Genomic DNA, 19894 nt, shown 5'->3' on the forward strand with positions numbered 1-19894 from the left:
CAAGACTCAATTGTATCAGTTTTTCTTAAAGAGAAAAAATACCCCCATCACCATTAGTCAGTCTGGACTGCTGCTGCATGAAATAGGATAAATACATGATTTTCCTTTTTCGCTTTCCCCAACTCCAATGAGTCTGCTATTAAATTCCTTTTTTAAGACACAGAGGAGCAACAGATTGTCTTTGTACAGGTTTAATTTTTATTAGTAAACATATTTACAGGTTTTTAGGGATCAGAAGATAATTCATGTCCTTCTAGAATTATTTTTAGCCTGTCTTATCACAGCCTTAGGAATCCAGACTTGCTGTTATTTACTGATAAGAAAGTTGAGCTTTAGTAAGTTTACAGACTTGACCCAGGCCATCAAAGAGACTACATGCCAATGCTGGAAGCTGACATCTTGTATTCTGAATGAAACAGCCTTTGCACATTTCCCATAGTCATCCTGCCTGTCATACCACCCTCACTATATTTTATGGGTTGAACTGTATCTGCCAAAAATATTTGCTGAGGTCCTAATGCCTGGTCTTTGATCCTGTGTTGAAATAGGGACTTTGCAGATGTTATCAAGTTAAGATAAGGTCATATTGGATTAGGGTAGGCCCTTGTGATTAGCCTCCAGAATGATGAGAGAATAAGTTTCTGTTGTTTTAAGCCACCCAGTTTGTGGCACTTTGTTATGGCAACCCTAGGAAACTAATATACCATATCCAAGGCACTGTTCCCAGGCAGGAAGGGATGGAGTAAGAGGAAGGGGTGTCAGGCTCAGATATCATAAGGGACAAAGACAGAAAGTATTGAAGAATAGATGTGTTCTGCTCTTCATTTTCTGGCCAGAAGAGGAACAGAGTACCCAAGGTAGCCTTTGGCAAGCAAGTATCTGCCACCATCAGCCTGGGTATTAGAGCATAACATACTTGTGCACTGGACTGTGTAAGCAGGAGAAGTTGCTCCGTTAGGTACTGTCCATTTTTCTAACAATCAGACTACAAAGTCAGCCAAGTGTCCTGGGCACGTATAGGGAATAAAAGGCAAGAGAAAAATCAGATTTTATGTGAGAGGTTGAAAACACTATGCCAAGTAAATAGGGTCTGGGTGGGCTATGAACTAGACAGACATGATAGGAATAGTTGCTTAGGGTGAAAATAATAACAAGAGTGCCAATAATAATAATAATCTCTTACATTTGTTAGGGCTTTACAGTTGACAAAACACTTCTGCTATGGTTTGAATGCTTGTGTCCCCTCCAAAATTCATGTTGAAACTTAATCTCCAATGCAATAGTATTAGGAGGTGGGACCTTCAGGAAGTGATTAGGCCATGAGGGCTTTGCCCTCATGGGTGGAATTAGTGTCTTATAAAAGGGCTACAGGGATCTACCTGTGCCTTTTGCCCTCTGCCCTTTTACCACACGAGGACACAGTGTTTACCCCTTCAGGAGGACTCAGTAACAAGGTGCCATCTTAAAAGCAGAGACCAGGCTGTCACCAGACACTGAACTTGCCAGCACCTTGATCTTAGATTTCCCAGCCTCCAGAACTGTGAGAAAATAAACTTCCATTATTTATAAATTTCCCAGTCTGTAGTATTTTGTTACAGCAACAAGAGTAAACTAAGGCAGATTTTAATATGTGATTTTTATCTAATCTCCAAATGTTCTAGTAAGGAAGATTGGGCCATGACTGGGTGCGGTGGCTCACGCCTGTAATCCCAGCACTTTGGGAAGCTGAGGCGGGTGGATCACCTGAGGGCAGGAGTTCAAGACCAGTCTGACCAACAAGGTGAAACCCCATCTCTACTAAAAATTAAAAAATTAAAAAAAAAAAAAAAGAAGAAGATCAGGCCTTCAGGTCACCATTTTATTCATGAGGAAACTGAAACTCATAAAGGTTAAACCACTTGCCCAAAGTAACTTGTGTGTGCTAGCACTAGAATGCCAATCTTTGACTCATTTCTGTTCATTTTATTTCCTACAAGGTGGTCAGAACCACCCTAGGTTCAGCCCAGCACCCTCTCTGGGACACATGTATTCTCAGAGGCCTATAGCCACCACTGACTCCTCTCAGTGCCCTGCAGACTATACACAAAGCAGGGAGTCAATGCACAATAATGGAGATAGGGTGATTAATTGAGGTGAGGGTGGGTGGAGCAAGAGGTTCCAGGTCTTGTGCTTGGCGTGATTCTCTGGTTCTGCCTCTGCCAATGTGTGCTGCAGACAGTTAAGCTAATGCTGGCATCACCTGCACTGAGTCTCTGTGTCATGAGGTAGTCATGGAAACTCACTCCCTTCCTAAGGTAATGAGGAGACAATTAGGTAGAAAGGAGGAATCGAGTTAATTGCCTGTCATCCTCTCTCTGCTCTCTGTGTATTGATTCAAATTAAGCTTTTTCAGTTTTCTGGTGTCAGCAGATACCAAGGATCGGAGCACAGGCCTGGGAGCCAGGACCTCCAGGAAACAGCCAGTTCTGCATGAATCACTTGCCCTTCCTGGCTTTTTGTTTAATCCTGACCCAAGCATTCAGGAAAACAAATCTCTTTGCCTGACCTCCCTTGGCTTCTGACCGAAAGTCTCTGAACTGAGTTAATTTTAACCATCTCTGGCTCCACATCCATTCAGCTAGTCATTTCTCTTCTTTTAGAGAAAAAGGGAGGAATTCAAATTAAATTTTACATTTGTGGAAATCCAACGTAGCTCAGAGAGATGTAGTTAAACAAATTCGTGATGGATGTTTTGTGGTGTGTATTGTCCACATGGATGGTAGAAGAGGCAAGACCTAGAGGTCATTTGTGAGTAGGGTCCCCATAGGCTCAGCTGCCACTTGAGCAGAGCAGGAAAAGATCTACCAAGATCACACCTTTTCCTTCCCTGTCCTTTCCCTTCCCTGTCCTTTCCCTAGGGTCTCCTCTCTATAGCAAGATGGAATTATTTGAAATTCCTTGCATGGTCCTTGCTTCTACTTATCTTTAGCTCTTCAGAGGTCTGTTCTGTCTAGAACACCTTTCCCACTTTTTTATTACGTCTCAACCCTGACAATACTTGTCCAAGAAGCCTTCTCAAGATGAAATATGGGGCTTCCAAGTTCACAAATTTCAAGAATTTATGGGTTTCCAAACACCATAAATTCTCTTTTTTATAGACAACAAACAGCTCATCACTGTACACCTAAATTCTACTATGGGCTGGAAGCTTCTGGGGGCAGGAACCATACCTTCTTTATTTTTTGAGATGGTGTTTCGCTGTTGTTGCCCAGGTTGGAGTGCAATGGTGCAACCTTGGCTCACTGCAACTTCTGCCTCCCGGGTTTAAGCGATTCTCCTCTGTCAGCCTCCCGAGTAGCTGGGATCACAGGTGCCCACCACTATGCTAGGCTAATTTTTGTGTTTTTAGCAGAGACGAGGTTTCACCATGTTGGCTAGGCAGGTCTTGAACACCTGACCTCAGGTGATCCACCCTCCTCGGCCTCCCAAAGTGCTGGGATTACAGGCGCGAGCCACTGTGCCCCGCCAGCCATGTCTTCTTTGATGATGTTTCCCAGTACTAAGCACAATGCCTGACACATAGAAGGTGATTGATCAATATTTATTGAATACGTGACTGATTTAGTAAATGAGTAACGGATGGAGTATTAGAGGATTGTGTCCTGGAAGAAGAAAATATTTACATAAGGTCTAGAGTTGAATGTTCGTTATAATCTATGTGGATTTCCATGTTATTTGCATTTTACCCAAACAGTGTGGGCAACTATGAGACTTCTTTGGATCCAGATCTGCCCCAAGAATCCTGCTCTGTTTCATTCAGGCCAACCTCTCTCCTGGGATTTTTGGCCATGCTGGCTCTGAAGGTAGTGAGCTCTGAGACTAAGTGTGTGGTTTCATGTGGGGACTGTAGAGGCAGAAGAGGTAGAATGAGGAGTCTCAGCATGAAGAGGCTGAAGTGCTAGCTTGGATATTTGTTTGGGATTCCTCTAGGAAGTTCTTCCTGGATCAGAAGAAAACTCTGGGAAAAAGATGTTGTCTAGAATTAGGGATAACAGACACTATCTAGAAAAGGGGCGGCTCACAGTTTAATGGTGGAGGTGACAATATAACTTTCACTTTGTATCTGCATGAAGTTTACAGTTTTTATAGGGCCCTCAGGAATGCAGCAAAATAGAAAGAGCACAGAACTAGGATTCAGCACATTTGAGTGCCAGTCCATCATTAACCAGCTAGGGGACAACACTTCTGGGCCTAAGTTCCCTTTTCTGCAAATGAAGGAGAGGGCAACCCAAATATGCTCTAAAAACTGTTCCATGATTCTATAAAAATAGATGAGTTTCCCATGCTACCATTTTAGAAACTGGACTTAGCAGGAAAGTAAATTAATGTCTTGGGTTGGGTTCTTGGGAAAGTTTGGGGTGCAAGTGGATTAGGTAGGATGAGGCTGCCCCAGGGATCTTTGTTCCATCTTTTTCTTCCCCCCTCTTTCTCCCCTCCCCTTTACCTCCCTGGTGGGAGGCAATGTGCTGTAGTGGCAAATTGACTGGACTTGGAAATCAAACAGAGATACATTTTAATCCATGCTCTGCCACTTATTGACTGTGTGCGACCTGGGGCAAATTTCTTAACCTCCCTCTGCTTCAGTTTCCTCATCTATAAAATGGAGTTTATCTTCCTGAAGGCTATCATAAGTGTTGAATATTTGATGTGAAAAAAGGACATAGGAGGTTTGTTATTATTCTTCCATAAATATACTAATACTGATGTTGTTTATGTTTTTTTTTTTTTTTGAGACAGGTCTTACTCTGTTGCCCAGGCTGGAGTGCAGTTGTGCAATCACGGATCACCGTAGCCTTGATCTACTGGGTTCAAGCAATACTCCTGCCTCAGCCTCCTAAGTAACTGGGACCACAGGTGCATGCCACCATGCCCAGCTAACTTTTAATTTTTTTGTAGAGACAGCATCTTGCCATCTTGCCTAGGCTGGTCTCAAACTCCCAGGCTCAAGCAATCCTCCTGCCTTGGCCTCCCAAAGTACTGGGATTACAAGGCATAAACCACTATGCCCAGCTCGTTGTTTATGTTTATGACTTTAGAACTCTGGTTTCGACATGGAATTCTATGATCTTTTACTCCGCCATCTCATCCATTTTCTGTTTATTTTGCATGGAAAAAACCTGGAAATCATCAGTTTTTACTTGTGCAGATTTTAATTGTTTCAAGGCTCAGCTTAGCTCACACCATAAATCTGGATGAGCTGGGTGGCATAAGGTACAAGAACTAATGGGCAGACAGAATTTTCCCACCAAGTTACAACATAAACATTATTATAGGCATTTAAAAAATGCTGGCATTGGCCAGGCATGGTGGCTGACACCTGTAATCCCAGCACTTTGGGAAGCCAAGGCTGGTGGATCACCTGAGATCAGGAGTTCAAGACCAGCCTGGCCAACATGATGAAACCCTGTCTCCACTGAAAATACAAAAAATTAGCTGGGCCTAATGGTGGGCGCCTGTAATCCCAGCTACTCAGGAGGCAATCACTTGAACCCAGAGACAGAAGTTGCAGTGAGCCGAGGTCATGCCATTGCACTCCAGCCTGAGCAATAAGAGCAAAACTCTGTCTAGAAACAGAAAAAAAAATGCTGGCATTAAAAGCATTCATGAGTAGCAGGTAACCAACTCACTGGGAGTGTATGTATTTCCTTATTATATATTTAAGGGCAAGAGGAATAAAGACAATGCAAAGGAGGCCTTGGATTCCTTGTAAAGTCCTAGTGTACTTTAAAGTTTCAATAGCAGGCTGAGCTTGGTGGCTCACACCTGTAATCCCAGCACTTTGGGAGGTCAAGGTGAGAGGATCACTTGAGGTCAGAAATTCAAGACCACTCTACCAAAAATATAAAAAAATTAGCCAGGTTTGGTGGCGCACACCTCTAATCCCAGCTACTTGGGAGTCTGAGGCAGGAGATTCGCTAGAACCCGGGAGGCAGAGGTTGCAGTGAGCCGAGATTGTGCCACTGCACTCCAGCCTGGGTGACAGAGTGAGATTCCATCTCAAAATAAATAAATAAATAAATAAATAAATAAATAAATAAATAAATAAATAAATAAGTTTTAACAGCATCGCAGCAGGTATCTGTCATGGTTACACACTAACAGCTCTTAAAAATAAATTTACTGAAGTTCAGGATACTTCACAAATTATCTATAAATTGTATCTTGATTCTGCAATCAATAAAAATAGCTTCTGTAGGTGAGAAGTTAAATGGTGAGAATTTTCAAGTTCCTTCTAAATGCAGTTTTGAATAACATTTACAAATTATTTCTGCTATACCTTTAATCTCAGTTGTTGGAGGGGTGACGTTTAGGATCTGCACCAGGACTTTACAAAGAGTGTCTATGTGATGGCTTTGGACAGCCACCCTGCCTGTTGCCCTCAGGCAGTCCAGATGAGTTCCTACCACACTTAAAGAGTAAATGGGCAAATACAAAAGCAGGAAGTGAGCTCCTTGAGGGCAGGAGCTGTGTTATTCATTGTTGTATATCTAGAACCTGGGGAAGTGGCTGGCACTTTGCAGATACTACTTAGTGAGTCTCAGGGTCTGAGAGTACAGTAACACGTTGTTTAACTACAGGGATATGTTCTGAGAAATGCCTCATTAGGTGATCTCACTGTTGTGCAAACATCATATAGTGTACTTATACAAACTCAGATCATATGGCCTACTACACAATTTAGGCTATATGGTGTAGTCTATTGCCTCTAGGCTATAAACCCAGACAGCATGTAACTGTACTGAATATTGTGGGCAATTGTAACCCAATGGGGAGTATTGGTATAACTCATGTAGAAAAGATACAGTAAAAATATCATATAAAAGACAAAAAATGGTGCACCTATATAGGACTCTTACCATAAATGGAGCTTGCAGACTGGAAGCTGAGTTCAGCTGTTAAGACTGGGTGAGTCAGTGCATGAATGGTGAGTAGATGGGAAGGCCTGGGATATTGCTATATGCTACTATAGACTTTATCGACACTGTACACTCAGGCTACACTAAATTTATTTAAAAAGTTTTTCTTTCTTCAGTAATAAATTAATCTTGGCTTACTGTCCCTTTTTTACCTTATAAACTTAAAAATTTTTTTGACATTTTTGACTCTTTTGTAATAATACTTAGCTTAAAACACAATCACACTGGATAGCTGGACAAGAATATTTTCTTTCTTTATATACTTACTCTATATATTTTTTCTATTTTTAAAATTATTTTTTGCATTTCAAACTGCTTTTTTAAAAATTAAGACATAATCACACACATTAGTCTAGGCCTAAACAGGGTCAGGATCATCAGTATCACTGTCTCCCACCTCCACACCTTGTCCCATTAGAAGGTCTTCAAGGGCGATAACACACAGGGAGCTGTCATCTCCTATAACAATGCTTTCTTCTGAAATACCTCCTGAAGGACCTGCCTGAGGGTGTTTTATGATTGACTTTTTTAAAAAAATAAGTAGAAGTACACTCTAAAATAATGGTGAAAAGTTTAGTATAGTAAATACATAAACCAGTAACATAGTCATTTATTATCATTATTAAGTATTATGTACTGTACACAATTGTATACTTTTACATGATTGGCAGCATCATTTTGTTTACAACAGCATCACCACAAACATATAAATAATGCGTTGAGCTATGATGTTGCAACAGCTAGGACATCATCAAGCAATAGAAATTCTTCAGCTCCATTATTATCTTATGAGACCACCGTTGTATATGTGGTCCACTGTTGCCCAAAATGTCATGATGTAGTCCACTATACTGGGTCCCTGTTAAGCAGAAATGGAGATGCCCTGGGTAGGAACATTTGGTAGTGTTGTGAAAAGCATACCTAAGGCATGTTCTGAACCATAAGGTTCAACAGTGAAACTACAATGGGATGTGTCATTCCGTCTTCAGATAATATCCCCATCTTGAATAATTCTGGAAGTTGAGACTCTGAGATTTCCTCTAGAGAGTAAAGGAATGGAATCAAAATGCCTTCTTAGCTAAAGTTAAAATACAAGGGTAGGAAAGCGTGAAATGAAGCCCCTCTCCCAATGTGGGACAGTGTTTCTCTTGCGGTGAGAAATTCACCTCACCAAATGTAGCCCATCAGATTCTACAGAGAGGTAGAAGCACTGGCCTTGCCATTCATATTTCCAGATACAGTGAAGGAAAGAAATGACCAAGAGGAATGAGCCTGTGAAAGTACAAGGTTAGCCTGACAGTTAATTAGAGGTTTGAAGGAAGACAGACTGGCTGTTCTAGAAGGTGGTTTACTGGCTGATTTCAAGGACCCCTGCAAGTTGAGAATGATGAGATCTGTTCATTTTTCCTTCAGTGTAATGAGTCATGCCTCCGATGACAATTTTGTGTGAGTCATGTTTTATCAGCTTCTTTCTGAATGATTGCTTATCACTCAGGAGCTCCCCAATCATTTGAAGATTGTCAGAATGAAGTCAGATTTTAGCTGGGGAGGTAGAATGTTCTGTTTTGGAGGACACATTTGGTTATACCTGACAAGCAGGGACGTCCTGGCTCTAGGAATCTTCTTCCTACTGCATGCCGGATGACACTGCACAGTCTTTCTGAGTGGGCCGACAGCCTGGCAGCTAGAAATGGGAACAAGGAGTATTCCCTCCTCTCTTCCCTCAGCAAGACAGGATCTTGAGGAAGGCTTTCCGGAACTCGATATTGAAGGTGGTATAGATCACGGGGTTGAGGGCGCTATTCACATAGCCCAGCCATGTCGTGGCACTGTAAAGCTCTGGGGACACGTGGCATGTCTGGCAGTGGGTATTGAGAACATGTGTCAAGAAGAAAGGCAGCCAGCAGACAATGAAGGCCCCTAAGTTGCCAAAGAAGAGAGAAACTGGGTAAGGGATTTGCTTACTCCTTTTGTTATAACATGAGAATGACTCACGGTTGTCTACTTTATGCCAGCCACCAAGCTGGAAGTTTTGCATACCCACTTACTTTTTTTATAACAACCCTAGGCTGGGTGTGGTGGCTCACTCTTGTAATCCCAGCACTTTGGGAGGCAGAGGCGGGTGGATCACCTGAGGTCAGGAGTACAAGACCAGTCTGGGAAACCCTGTCTCTACTAAAAATACAAAAATTAGCTGGGCGTGGTGGTGCATGCCTGTAATCCCAGCTACTTGGGAGGCTGAGGTAGGAGAATCACTGGAACCCAGGAGGCAGAGGTTGCAGTGAGCCAAGATCGTGCCATTGCACTCCAGCCTGGGTGACAGAGTAAGACTCTGTCTCAAATAAATAAATAAATAAATTTCATATTTTATGACTCTAAAAATTACCCCTGATTCTGGTGGGATGTGGTGGCTCACGTCTATAATGCCACTGCTTTGGGAGGCTGAGATGGGAGGATTGCTTGACGCCATGAGTTTGAGACCAGCCTGGGCAACGTAATGAGACCCTGTCACTACAAAAAACAAATAAAAATTAAAAAATTAGCTGGTCATGGAGGCATATGCTTGTAGTTCTAGCTACTCGGTGGGCTCGGTCAGGAGGATTACTTGAGCCCAGGAGTTCAAGGCTGCAGTGAGCTATGACTGTGCCACCGTACTCCAGCCTAGGCAACAGAGTCAGACCATGTCTCAAAAAAACAAAAACCAAAAAACCTTGATTGTATGCATTATGGAAAGCTTGGTAAATCAGATAAGTAGGAAAAAAGGAATAAACACCCACCACTCAAAGACAATTACTTTGGATATCTTGGTGAATTTCTTTCTAGTCTTTTTTACTCTGTATTTAAAATAATCTAGATTTTATCATACCATATCACAGTAGTGTTTTGCATCCCTATTTTTATCACTTAATATTTTAAAATAACTAAGCATTTATTAAATATCAAATATGTACCAGTTTTATTGAATCATTATCTTATTTATTGTTTGATTTATGTGTTCTAGCTCCGTATAATGGACAGCAAAACACAGCTCAGTTAAGTGGCTTGTTCAGCTTCATAAATTTTAGCCTAGGTCTTTTGAATTTCCACCAGAGTTAGCATTTATACACAAATACCTTTCAATTATATTGTGAACATTTGATAAATATTACTGTCATCAAATTTTTAATTTCTGTCAAATGTGGCTACCTTAGCATCTTCCACCAGCTCCACTTAACACAACCTAACCCAACCCAACCCAACTCGAGTCAGCCCAAACTTACCAAGCACAATGGCTACCATCTGGGTTGCCTTCTTCTCCCGAAGTGGCACCCCCCGAGGTTGCAGGGGCCCCAGCTTCAGAGATGTTGATAATCTGCCATTGCTGAGTTTTCGAACCTCTAAGCTGAGCTTGGGTGCTATGGTGGGACTCAGGGAGTTCCGAGTCCTCTCCTCTCTTTTCAACTCTCTTCCTCTTTCTTGGAAGCCTGGTCCACCCAAGGCAGTGTCTTGGCAGATGCTGTAGTAACGCTTCAGCTCCAGATGTGCCCGGTCAGGAGAGAGGGTCTGCAGGTGCAACAAGAGGGAATCCTGACATTTCTGGGGGTATTGTTTATCTTCTGAATGTTCATGAAAGGTCCAGAGAATTCAAAGAAGGAAGTGGGGGAGCATAGTTGTGGGAAACCTACAAAGGGGACACCTGAGAGAGTGGTGGGACCATGAGAAGATAAGGGAAATAAAATTTGCTTTAGACTTTAGAACTAAAAAACATCCACCATATCATCAGAGTGAACAGGCAACCTACAGAATGGGAGAAAATTTTTGCAATCTGTCCATCTGACAAAGGTCTAATATCCAGAATCTACAAGAAACAAACAAATTTGCAAGAAAATAAACAACCTCATTAAAAAGTGGGCAAAGGATATGAACAGACACTTCTCAAAAGAAGACATTTATGCAACCAATAAACATATGAAAAAAAGCTCATCATCACTGGTCATTAGATAAATGCAAATCAAAACCACAATGAGATACCATCTCACACCAGTTAGAATGGTGATCATTAAAGAGTCTGGAAAACAACATGGTGAGGATGAGGATAAATAGGCATGCTTTTACACTGTTGGTGGGAGTGTAAATTAGTTCAACCATTGTGGAAGACAGTGTGGCAATTCCTCACGGATCTAGAACCAGGAATAGCGTTTGACCCAGCAATCCCATTACTGGGTAAATACCCAAAGAATTATAAATCATTCTACTGTAAAGACACATGCACACGTATGTTTATTGCAGCACTATTTACAGTAGCAAAGACTTGGAACCAACCCAAATGCCCATCAATGATAGACTGGATAAAGAAAATGTGGCACATATATACCATAGAATACTATGCAGCCATAAAAAAGAATGAGTTCATGTCCTTTGCAGGAACATGGATGAAGCTGGAAACCATCATCCTCAGCAAATTAACACAGGAACAGAAAAGTAACCACCACATGTTCTCACTCATAAGTGGGAACTGAACAATGAGAACACATGGACACAGGGAGGGGAACATCACACACTGGGGCCTGTCAGGGGATGGGGGGCAAGGGGAGGGAGAGCATTAGGACAAATACCTAATGCATGCAGAGCTTAAAACCTAGATGATAGGTTGATAGATTCAGCAAACCACAATGGCGCATGTATACCTATGAACAAACCTGCACGTTCAGCACACGTACCCCAGAACTTAAAGTTAAAAAAAAAAGCAGCACCCACCACATATAGAACATTTGATAATCACAACAGCCCCTTGAGCAGGGTAGCACAGAATTGTAGTCTGGCCTTTTTGAGTTAGAATGACCTGGTGATACAGAGAAACACATTAAGTGACACTGCTATGACATAAGCCCCAAAATGTGGAGTGTGGGAAACTCCACAAGACAAATGACTCAGTTTCTTCAACAAATAAAGTTTAAACTTCCATTACAACAACAGCGACAATACTTAACAGTTGCAAAATATGTGCCTTATTTAAATTTTGATTCAAACGAACCAACTGTAAAATAATTAACAAGATAATTGGGGAAATTTGAACATCGATTTGGACATTTAGTGATATTAGAAAACTATTATTAATTTTCTAATGTAATGTGGTCTTATGGTTATGTGTCCTATAAAACAGTCTGTATTTTTTTTTTTTTTTTTTTGAGATGGACTTTCCCTCTTGTTGCCCAGGCTGGAGTGCAGTGGCACGATCTCGGCTCACCGCAACCTCCGCCTCCTGGGTTCAAGAGATTCTCCTGCCTCAGCCTCCCAGGTAGCTGGGATTACAGGCATGTGCCACTGCACCTGGCTAATTTTGTATTTTTAGTAGAGATAGGTTTCTCTATGTTGGTCAGGCTGGTTGCAAACTCCTGACCTCAGGTGATCTGCCCACCTTGGCCTCCCAAAGTGCTGGGATTACAGGTGTGAGCCACTGCACCCGGCCAATGGTCTGAATTCTTTAGAGGATCTTGCAGAAATATTTTGGGTTGAAATAACATGGTGTTTAGGATTTGCTTCATAGCAATCCAGTGGGGATGTGTGAACACAGGTGGGATTGTAGATGAAATAAGATTGGCCACGAGTTGATCACTACTGAGGCTGCCTGATGGCTACTGGGGGTTTGTTATATTTGTCTTTCTACTTTTCTATTTTTGAAAACTTCCATTACAGAAAGTTAAAAAAAGAAAACCCAGGATTTTCTTCTCAGCTTCCTTACTTAGTAGATGTATCTTTAGGCAAGTTAATTTAATATCTCTGAGCTTCATTTGTAAAACAGAAAAGAAATAGGGAAAAATGGGTTTGGGATGAGTAGCCTCCGAGAATGCAAAACTGAAGTATGTTAATTTTTCTGGTATGGACGGGGAGATGTGTGTGTGCCCAACTTGAACTTCTTTTCATGTTTGAAGAATCAAACCCTTGTGTCGGTCTCGAACAGGAGGCAGAACTCAACTCCTCAACTCCCCTTACTGATGCCATAAAAGCCAGATATTCACTTCACACCTCCATCCCCATGCAGCTAGAACTCAGGCACATGCACCAAGCCCAGTCAACTGCAGATTCACTCCTGAGACTTTGAACTGGAACTTGTAAAGCAGGGAGACTTCAGAACTCCTCTAGTAGTGGTGACATTCAATGTCCAGTGTCCTAGGTCTTCTAACCAGATAATTTCTTAGGCATGAAAAGCATCTTTCTGAAGCTCTTCTTCAGCCTTCTCATTGAGCCTGTGAGCCACCTGATAGCTCTCTAGTAAATTTGTTTTCTACATAAGTTAGTCAGTGTCAGCAACCAAAACCCCTCACTTTGGTTTCCTTAGTTCAAGGAAGCAGTTTTCTAGATACACAGAGCTGGCACATTGTACATACTCAGAATGAATGAATGAATACAAGGTGTCTTCAAGATGATTTAGTGTTATTTATTTATTTATTTATTTGTTATTTTTAGTAGAGATGAGTTCTTGCTATGTTGGCCAGGCTGGTCTCGAATTCCTGGGCTCAAGTGATCTTCCTGGCTTGGCCTTCAAAATTGTTGGGATTACAGGTGTGAGCCACCATACCCAGCCAATTTAGGTTTTAAAATTTTTATTTATTTATTTATTTACTGAGACAAAGTCTCACATGTCACCCAGGCTGCAGTGCAGTGGCATGATCTCGGCTCATTGCAACCTCTGCCTCCCGGCTTCAAGTGATTTTCCTGCCTCAGCCTCCTTAGTACCCATTATATCTAGGAGTTTTAGTAAACTCCCTGATACAGGAGAGAGTTGGGGTTTGTCAGTGACACTGAACAGGATGAACTGCCTTCACTAACTCTATAGCGTACCTGTGATTTATTCATTTTTAATTTCTTTATTTACATAAAGTTCAGGCTGGGCATAGGCTCACACCTGTAATCCCAGCACTTTGGGAGGCCAGTGTGGGTAGATCATCTGAGGTCAGGAGTTCAAGTCCCAGCCTGACCAACACGGTGAAACCCTGTCTTTACTAAAAATACAAAAATTAGCTGGGCGGTGGGATTACAGGTACCCACCACCACACCTGGCTAATTTTTGTATTTTTAGTAGAGATGGGGTTTCACTATTTTGGCCAGGCTGGTCTTGAACTCCTGACCCCAAGTGATCCACCCGCCTCAGCCTCCAAAAGTGTTTGGATTACAAGCATGAGCCACCATGCCTGACCTAGAGTTTTTTTAAAAAAATTGTACTCCACAGAGGTATTCTTAGGAATTCTAGAATAATATACATTTTTTCTTGAAGATTTTAAAAATTCATATATAATATTTTTACATATTTATGGGGTAAATGCAATATTTTGATACATGCATACAATGTGTAATGATCAAATCAGGCTAGTCATTGCTTCAAACAATTATCATTTCTTTGTGTTGGGAGCATTTCAAATCTTTTCTTCTAGGTGTTCTGAAATATACAAAAACTGCTGTTAAGTATAGTCACCCTACTGTGCTATTAGACACTAGAACTTGTTCCTTCTATTTAATTGTATGTTTGTACCCATGAATCCACCTCCCTTCCTTGCCCCTTCCTCCATCTCTTTCCTAGCCTCTGGTAACCATGAATCTACTCTCTATTTTCATTATAACCACTTTTTTTAGCTCCCATAGGTGATTGAGAACATGTGATATTTATCTTTCTATGTCTGGCTTATTTCACTTAACATTACCTCAAGTCAAGAGAATATGTATTTAAAATTTTTTGGTTTTATTTTGATGGCATTTTCTAATAATTAAAATAAGCATATCTCATTTTATCTGAATGCCTATTTACAATCGAGATTATGGTGGGTTTTGTTTTTGGTGTTGTTTTGTTTTTTGTTTTTGTTTTGTTTTTTTTTTTTGTTTTTGAGATGGAGTCTCCCTCTGTCGCCCAGGCTGGAGTGTAGTGGTGCAATCTCAGCTCACTGCGACCTCTGCTTCCCGGGTTCGAGTGATTCTTGTGCCTCAGCCTCCTGAGTAGCTGGGATCATAGGTGCATGCCACTATGCCCGGCTAATTTTTGTATTTTTTTAAGTAGAGTCGGGGTTTCACCATGTTGGTCAGGCTGGTCTCAAACTCCTGACCTTGTGATGTGCCTGCCTCGGCCTCCCAAAGTGCTGGGATTACAGGCATGAGTCACCATGCCCGGCCCCAAGATTATGTTTATAATTAAACTGGCACCTACTGATCTTCTTAAAGTGACAATATTTGACTTCTAACGCATTATTTCTAAAACTAGGGGATGGGAAACAAATTCTTGGGATTGCCTAAGAAATCTCATATTTAGCTGGGTGTAGTGGATGAGATGAGAGGATTACTTGAGCCCAAGAGTTCAAGGCTGCAGTGAGCTGTGATCACACCACTGCACTCCAGCCTGGGGAACAGAGTGAGACTCTGTCTCATAAAACAAAAAAAAAACAAAAAAAACCTCAGATTTGAAAACATTGATCTAGTATACCCTGTTTCCATTTTACAGATATGGAAATTCCGTCCTATAGTAGGAAAATGATTCTTCCAAGATTACATATTGGTGAGTGTATTTTTCAGCTCTGTGCAAAACCTGTTCACTACTTCCATGACTGACATGAGGAAACACTGGATTCCTCTGGGTCTGGCTGGCAGAGCCCTCCACTCCCAGATGGCAGGACAGAACCTAATTCTCCACACTCTTGGAAATGCCAGCCTGTTGGCTGTCCCATCTCTCGTTTGTATCCAATATTTTTCCTCCTTTTGGCCTTGAAGCCTCCTCAGACCTTGTATCAGCCATAGGCAACTTTGAGCTGCATAGCTATTATCATTTAAAATGATTATCTCCAATTACCATACCAGGCCTGTGTAAAAAGTCATGAACTATACCGAGATTGAACAAAGCTCAGACCTTAATTATTACAAATTTTTGAAGTTTTATTTCTAATGTGGAATTCAGAGAGAGGAATACTGTTCTTATATCTAACACCTCCAGATTCAATTCTGCACTCTGCTAGCTGGGTGAGGCAGGCCTGGCTTGAATTGCAAGAACAAGACTAATGGTGACCATGAAATTGTCTTCGTTTTTCCCACATTCAGTAGTAAATATCGCACTTGGAATTTTCCTTTCTCTGCCTGGTTTTTGCTCTGCCCATGTGTGTTCCCTTGACGTCTGTTTCCTCTAAGGCAGGTGGCCTTGGATGGCATTGTCACACTGTGTGCAAGAGTCATTTGCTCCAGTCACTAAGGTCAAGCCCAATAGTCATATGCTTTCTGAATTATCATCTGATGAATTCTATTCTGCAGCTTAAATTAGGAGGCATTTCAGATCTTGTCTTATAGATATATGTGTGGGAATCAGGGCAAGATTTCATTCTGGGGTGAGAGTAGAATCAAGATAAGCCAGTATTGTGGCAAAAGGTCTCTTATTCTTTCTCTATGATCAAAGACATGGCCCACTTACCATTTTTCCTGTGGCATCTGATGGAAATCGGGCCCTTACTAAAAACTGCCGAATGGGGTGCAGCTGCAGACAAGAAGACTAGGGGTGGGGGGTTGAAGGAGGAACAGTCAGTTGTGGGTCTAGCCATGTCATAGGTAGCCATGTGACATAATAATATTTTGAATGCAATACTTTCATATCCTCAGCCTTGGGTCTTGATCTTCTCTTTCATGGGGATTAATAGTCTTGTTTCACTCAAGCCTTGGGACTTCAGCTTAAGAGTCTGGCCTTCATTCATACTTTTGACATCATTAAAGACCTCAAGAGGTCATCAAAGACAATCTAGGTCATCAGGCCGGGCGCTTACGCCTGTAATCCTGGCACTTGGGGAGGTTGAGGTGGGCAGATCATTTGAGGCCAGGTGTTAGAGACCAGTCTAGCCAACATGGCAAAACCCTGTCTCTACTAAAAATACAAAAATTAGCCAGATGTGTTGGTGGGCACCTGTAATCCCAACTACTCAGGAGACAGAGGCACAAGAATGTCTTGAACCCAGTAGGCACAGGCTGCAGTGAGCTGACATCATGCCACTGCACTTTAGTCGGGGTGACAGAGCGAGACTCTGTCTCAAAAAAAAAAAAAAAGATTATCTAGGTCATCAAAGATTAATCTAGACACCCAAATTGGATCTGCCTTCAAGATCAAACTCAATTCTTACTCTGTCTATGGAGCCCTTTCCTGAGTGTATTAGTTTGTTTTCATGCTGCTAATAAAGACATATCTGAGACTGGGTAGTTTATAAAGAAAAAGAAGTTTAATGGATTCACAGTTCCATGTGGCTGGGGAGGCCTCACAATCACGGCGGAAGGTGAAAGGCATGTCTTACATGGCAGCAGACAAGAGAAAATTTGTGCAGGGAAATTCCTCCTCATAAAACCATCAGATCTCGTGAGACTTATTCACTATTATGAGAACAGTAGGGGAAAGACTCACCCCCATCATTCAATTACCTCCCACTGGGTCCCTCCCATGACACGTGAGAATTGTGGGAGCTACAATTTGAGATGAGATTTGGGTGGGGACATAGCCAAACCATATACTAAGCATATTGGTTTTTCTCTTCTATAGCCTCCAGAGCACTTCATAATTGAGTGCTCAATTGTCTTCACCTCACATTTGGCAAACATCCTATTCAGCTCTGGGCTCTTCATTCACTTTGAGTGGAGGGGTGCTTTATTTGCTTGTCTAGATTCTAAGCTCCATGAAGGCAGAGGCTGTTTAATGTTACCACTGTCCCTTCCCTAGTAGATTTCAAGTGATCGGTATATATCCATTCATGCTTCAAGTACATCGTGGGAAAGCTACTAAGTGCCAGGCAATGGGGTAAGGAGAAATTAAAGCCCTAGAAATTGGAAGATCATCGCAGAGGCAATGATATTTCTTTTCACAGCCTAGAAAGAGCCAGTAAAATGCTTTATCAGCACCGTATCCCACCAGCTTGTCAGTTCCTTGACACAGGGACAGATCCAGTAAGGAAAAAAGGTTTTGATGGACCCCAATGATCCTTGGGATGAGTGTTTTAGACAAAAAGTCAGTTCTGGGAACCCACCAGCAGTGCAAGGTACACCTGCTGCACTTAAACTTCAAAACCTGTGGGACATCTGAATTGCTGCCCATTTGGGGAAAATGAAAGACTTTGAAGGGAAGCAGAACAAGCCCAGGAGCTATCCAATCACTTTGCCAGGTAAGGTAGGCTCTAGAGACAACTATCAATGTTTTCTTGAGATTGGATTTCCTACCTTCAAAGCACAGCCAATATTAGCAGATTCCAAAGTGGGTGTCAGATTTGTGTCTCCAATGTAGCTAAACGGCAAAATCGTGCACTGCTGGACACAGGCTGGGAAGTCAGGAGATTGTGTGTTGTCTTCCCTCTACCCCCTCCAGGGTGCTTACTTGTTGAGGGAAGCCAGGCCTGACACTGTTGCACTGACTATTCTGTCGAGTGAGGATCCTTTTCCGTCTCCTTTGTTTTAACACCACATAGATTCTGGCATAGACAAGGACGGTCACTCCAAAGGGCAAGTAGAAGGACACCACTGAAGAGTAGATGACAAAATCAGGGTTGGAGATGGAGCAGACAGTGGGGTCCCCTGTGGATGAGAAGGGGGAAGGTAAAGCAGTCAGCAAGTATCAGAACTCAGTAGGGAGGGTAAAACATGGCCCCATGTCACGCATGGTGCCCGCACCTTCTGCTGCACAGCAGGTGGGGAGGATGCAGTCTCAGATACGTATACTGTCAGGTCAGTGAGGGTAGAAGGTCTAATTCATCTTTGAGTTTCTCATAGTTTACTTAAAAAGAAAATTTACCAACAATCATGTTCCGGACACTGGGGCTACAAAGATGAATGAGACACCATGTCTGCTCTCAAGGGAGCAAACAGTCTAGATAGATGATCCCTTTCATAGGATGTCACAAGTGTCACACAGAGACATGCAGCCTGGGTGGCTGGGGAGAGCATTACAGGGCAACAGGGCAGAGGCTCCCAGGAGGGATGCAGCCCCCAGAAAAGAGCCTGCTGGTGTGGAGGCATTCGAGAATTGTTGGAATGCAATGAAAGGAAGAATCCTTATTTGCTGAGAATGCCAGTTCTCCAATATTGAATATGGGATGGAGGGCAGGTGGTAGCTGAATACAAGACAGAGATTTGATTTTTCAGGGAATCCCATCACTTGTTAGAGATGGGATGGGGAAAAGGCAGGTAATGATATTGTGACATGGAGAATGTGCATTTAGAAGGGTCTTTGTCCCTGCTTTATGTCCTGAAATGTTCCTGCTGTTTCTCCTTGAGAGGTCCCTGTAGCTTTGCCTTCTTCATAGCAGATACTGAGATTCCTCCAAGGCCCAAGATGGGCCTGAAACGTGCCCCATCTTGAAAAAGAAAAGCAAAGCAAACTAATATCTGCCAAACGATGAGCCAAGAGCTTTGTACACCTTATCGTACCTAATAATTATGGCAATATTATATGAGGCAGTGCCATTACCGTCTCTCTTCTCAGATGAGCAGACTAAAACTCAGAGAGGTTCAATAAGTAGCCCGAGGTTGCACTTGAAAAATATGTTCCTGCAGCCAGTTTTATGCCCAAGCCAATGTTCTTTCTGTAGTTTCAACTCCCCATCCCCCTTTACTATTGTGACATGGAACATCTGTGCTTCATCCAGCACTGTCAGCAACAATTGTTGGTACACCCAGCCAGTCTTCATAATGGGTTGGGGATTCTCCAACCCCAAAGTTGGCCTTGGAAGATGAAGCCTTAGGTGTGGGCTGGTGGGGAGAGGGCAGTGGCCATGTAGGCTTCTTATTCTGCTTCTTGGTTTTCTGAGGTAGGTGGAAGTCAGAGAACCCTAAGTGTGAGATTCAGGCCTGCTATTTATTAACTGTGTGATCTTGGACACGTTTCTTTTATTTATCTATCTATTTATTTATTTATTTATTTAGATGGAATTTCGCTCTTGTTGCCCAGGCTGGAATGCAGTGGC

The 19894-nt window shown here is 42.2% G+C and overlaps 1 protein-coding gene across 2 annotated transcripts in view; it reads right to left on the minus strand.

Moving 5' to 3' along the window:
- Positions 1-8615: 8615 nt before the first annotated feature.
- Positions 8616-19894, minus strand: part of DRD3 (dopamine receptor D3) — a 64327-nt gene continuing 53048 nt past the window's right edge. For both annotated transcript variants that reach the window (XM_011940594.1, XM_011940595.1), the window contains 3 exons: positions 18310-18506; positions 10217-10499; positions 8616-8876 (listed from right to left, as the gene is read on the minus strand). In XM_011940594.1, the coding sequence (XP_011795984.1) occupies positions 8680-8876; positions 10217-10499; positions 18310-18506 (677 nt within the window). In that variant the 3' untranslated portion in view covers positions 8616-8679. The remainder of the gene's footprint in view (positions 8877-10216; positions 10500-18309; positions 18507-19894) is intronic.

This window comes from Colobus angolensis, unplaced genomic scaffold, assembly GCF_000951035.1.
Source record: "Colobus angolensis palliatus isolate OR3802 unplaced genomic scaffold, Cang.pa_1.0 Scaffold190, whole genome shotgun sequence".
Lineage (NCBI taxonomy): Eukaryota > Metazoa > Chordata > Mammalia > Primates > Cercopithecidae > Colobus > Colobus angolensis.